At 49.7% G+C, this 4101-nt stretch overlaps 1 protein-coding gene across 1 annotated transcript; it reads right to left on the bottom strand.

Annotated features, from left to right (window-relative positions):
* Positions 1–1098: 1098 nt before the first annotated feature.
* On the bottom strand, positions 1099–1575 carry LOC119100606 (uncharacterized). Its single transcript, XM_037223684.1, has one exon. It carries the CDS (start codon positions 1573–1575, stop codon positions 1099–1101), a length of 477 nt encoding a protein of 158 aa, XP_037079579.1.
* Positions 1576–4101: the final 2526 nt, after the last annotated feature.

Genomic DNA, 4101 nt, shown 5'->3' on the forward strand with positions numbered 1-4101 from the left:
TGCGCCGATTTCTGACTACGCTGTTGTGCATGGACGTCATTACATTTCTTGTCATCTGGTACGGCGTTAAGTACTTAGAAAATTCAACATATACGTTTCACCCACTGTTATAGAAGCACTACCCGGGGCTCCTCCATTAAAAAACAACAAAACAGCAATGCAGCATGGTTCGGCAGCGTGCTACGCTTTTACGCTCCGTAAAAGGCGCCGGACACTAACCTGACCGTCGAAAATAAGTTGAAAGACTAAAACAAGTAACATGCAATGCAACTTTTCATGCAGTCTTGAGTGTGAGTGTCACTTTTCAGTGACACTGCTGATTAACCAAGATGACTCGCATCAATTTATGTAAAATTCGCGATTATTCCTACAGGAAGCATTCAATAATAACGCATGGATTAGTGTTTGAACTTGTTTTGATCCTAATAATAAACATTAAAGAGTATTTTGGTAGCTGGGGTTGCCTTGAAAAGTGAGTGTTTGTGTGCAAGAAACGCCAGTTGGCATAGGTGTCGCAGTTTCGAAAACATCCCAATCCATGTGTGTTACCACATATTGAATATCGATAGAGTCCACTTGTATTTAGTGCCACTTGATATGGTCAAAACAAGACCAACACGGTCTAATATTCCAGAGGCACCAGGGTGCAAACCCCACGGACTCCAGTGGTAGTTACACCCCTGATCCCATCTCGCAAACGATTGGATGTGCCACACCTCCAGCTGAAAAATAAACCAAGCACGACCTGGCGCCAGAGACAGGTGTACATCATTGCAAGTTATAACTTGAATTTACAACATTGCAAGGCCACTCACTTCGGCACCACGTGCACACGCTCGTTGATCAGAGCCGCGTCATACGATGGCTTCATTGACTGCAGTCTCCAGGTGCGGCTACCTGCTAGTAGCCGTAGCTGGAGCTGGGCGTGGCAGGGACGTCGCCAGCCACCTCCGACAGCGGGAAGCCCAGGCGGACGGTGTCTCCAGACGGGAATGTCAGACCGGCTCCGGACCGGTACGTGCGCGGGCCGAGCGGGCCGGGCAGGCGGACGGCAGGGCCGCCCGGCTCGCCGGGCAGCGGGAACACCGCCTCGCCCTCCTACGTGACCTGCGCCTGGTAGCCGCTGTCACCCTCCACCCCGTACGTGACAATCTGGATGCGGCTGTCGGGCAGCAGCACACGGTACTCGCCCTGCGTCACGATGCCGTCGCTCTCCTCACTGTGGCCGCAGTTGTTGCCGTAGTCAGGCTCGTCCACGGCCCAGCTGAAGCTATAGGGCACGCCCGGCCCGTCCAGCAGCCCGTCCGGCCGAAGCTGGGGCGGGTTGCCCAGGTTCCCGATGAATGCGCCACGCTGTCCTCGCAGAGGACCGCCCAGAACACCTCCCAAAGAACGGCCGCCGTAGCTAGCCGGGCCCAGGCCGAGTCGACCTCGGCCGCCCAGAAGACCGAGCGGACCTGGGCTAGCTGCATCGACGGCGTCCAGCGGTGTCGGAGCCCCGTACGCGTCAACCTGGGGGACAGGCGAGGCAATCACCGTCGCCAGCAGTGTACAGACGCTCAGAAAACACCTCATGACTGTTGATGAGGCCGCCTGTTGCACACGGGTTGTGACCTGTGAACTGATGTCTACAGACGGGTGGCGATCCGTTTTATGCTGTGCGAGTGGCGGTGTCTGGCATTTGCCGACGGTTTCCCGCAGGCACCGGATGACCGCGAGGGTCGCCTCCGGCTGTGAACTATGCATGGTTATGGCCGCTGCTGGCAACGAATCTCTCACACGCCAGGAGACGCATTGGGGTGCAATCCACGCTTAATTCGAGAGAACTTCGTTACTATAATCTTGCTGTTCACTTACCTCGTTTTGCTACTTTGATCCTAGCTAATGTTTCTGTCTAGTACTAAATTATAGCACCATCCTGGAAATGCTCGAGTCGCTTGAAATCGTGTCCTTGCATTTATATTTCATCATGGATAACTGCAGCATTCCTATTGATTTGTTTCTCCTTTGATCAATATGTCTTACCAAAGTTAAGGAAAATGCCCCACTTTCGAAGATGTTGGTGCAAGCATCCGACATAATGAAATAAACTCCATTATAACTACCTATATACTTTGAACGGAAAAAGACTGCTCTGGGTAACAAAACTTCTTCGTTTAGTTAATATGTTTCTAAGCACGTTATTATCTAAGTGCGCCATTTTACCCTGCACAACATTAATGGAGAGGTAATGGACGGCCGTTATGTCTGGAAATCGGCTCACGAAAAGGAGATACCAACGGCCTGACAAGTTCATTTTTCTTGGCCTTGATCCCCTCATGACCGATGGAATTACTGACTTCGAATGACGTCTTATTGCGTCGTGGATGCCTGGGTGACCTAGAAAAAGTTTGCATGAAATAGTCTGCACATCTTCGTGGGCGTGTTGCTCAGAAAGTAGAAGAGTTTTGGTTTAAAGAAGGGTGTGGATGTACGCTGCACCGAATGAGCTTCAAAATTGCTGTTTCGGTTCAAGACCCAATACATATATGAAGTATTCCCTTTAAGGATGGCTATAGCAAAAAGTTATCGACCATTTTCGTTTGAGGTTTTTGCCTTCCTGCTTGCGCATAGGTTTGCCTCTTGTGAGGGTTTTATATCTTACTATACCGATTGTGGGCGTTTTTTAACTCCCAACATTTTTTAGTCTTGGAGTCTAGTCTAGTCTAGTCTAGGAGCAGCTTGTAAACAACACCGCAAGGGCAATCTACTGACGGTACGGGTGGCGGGCGCCAACCGATGCCGCGTAACGTGCATAGCTGATCGACAATGGTCGACACAATGATCGATTGTGTCGACGGCGCACAATCGACATAGCTGATCGACAATTTCCCATCAAAACAGCAGTATATTAAGAAAAAGAAAGACTACTGTATATTACAATGTAATGCACCATGAAGTATAACGAAAACTACTGTGTATGACATTTTTCCGTATGAACTTTTTCCGTACTTTTTTAAAATTTCCGTGTGGCTTTACACATGGCCAATACGAATGCTACGACACACAGTAACTGTTTAAAATCAGACCCAATCCAGCCAAGTACATCCAAAACTTACCTCTGTGAGCGCGATCAGATTGCAAGACCTGCCCCACGCAGGGATGACAAGTCAACATCAGCACAACCAATACCAAAGAAAAACCCACACTCAAAGCGGATACCCCGATGCCCCATAGTAATGTTGTGATGTCAAAGTCGAACCTAGGTTATGAAACCGCATTTTCCATATGTCGCTTGTGCGCCGGAAATGTCGTGAAATATGCCAACCCCACCGGAATCAACCAGCACCATTGCTCACGTTGTTAACATGGGTTGCCTGGAAACGTATGCACGACAACAATGTGCTAACACCACAGCAACGTTACGCGAACACTGCTGTCACATAGGTCATGCGGCCTTCAAATCCAAGAATATTACCGTCAAGCCGTTCTGATCTGGCCTTCGTCAGCACGATTTCCAAATATAGTTGATGCCAATTGGCGCTCAATCTATGCTGAGCAAGCTATGCCACTTTCTATCAAGTTTGGTTGTTTCTTTGTTTGGTTTAGAGCCATTTCGACCAGAAAAGCTCATTCCAGGGCTATGGGATAAAGGAGAATGGATTACAGCGAGGTAAGACTATATGCGCCTGGGGGGCTAACTGCCGAGCTTTAGACCGCGCAGGGACCTCCCAGAGTCCCCGCGCTGCGCTGGGCGCCCGTCAGTGTCCCCCTTCCCATGGGCCTCAGCTCACTCGTGGCTGGCGCATGCAGCCTACCCCGGACAAGCGGGGCATCGCGAGGATTCAGGGTGAAGCAATAACAGAGTATGAGAGGGTCGGATATCCTGTCAAGGAAATGCTTTTGTGGTACATAGTATGAGACTGTGCATGGTCGCTGGTTTTGGTGGAAATAAGACTTGTGAGCGAATAACTTAAAATAGCGCGATGACTGAGTATTTGAATGCGAGTACACGTCTTAAAACCGCGCATATACAAGAACACTACAAACAGGGCCAAAAGACGGGCGCATAGCGATATTTGGCTCAGCGAACACTTTCAGCACTGCTACTGCCATCTCTCG

This window comes from Pollicipes pollicipes, unplaced genomic scaffold (genome assembly GCF_011947565.3).
Source record: "Pollicipes pollicipes isolate AB1234 unplaced genomic scaffold, Ppol_2.1 Scaffold_4881;HRSCAF=5763_pilon_pilon_pilon, whole genome shotgun sequence".
Lineage (NCBI taxonomy): Eukaryota > Metazoa > Arthropoda > Thecostraca > Pollicipedomorpha > Pollicipedidae > Pollicipes > Pollicipes pollicipes.

What these genes read in the sequence shown, in the direction of transcription:
- LOC119100606 (XM_037223684.1), bottom strand. Translation starts at nt 1,575, where the DNA reads ATGAGGTGTTTTCTGAGCGTCTGTACACTGCTGGCGACGGTGATTGCC.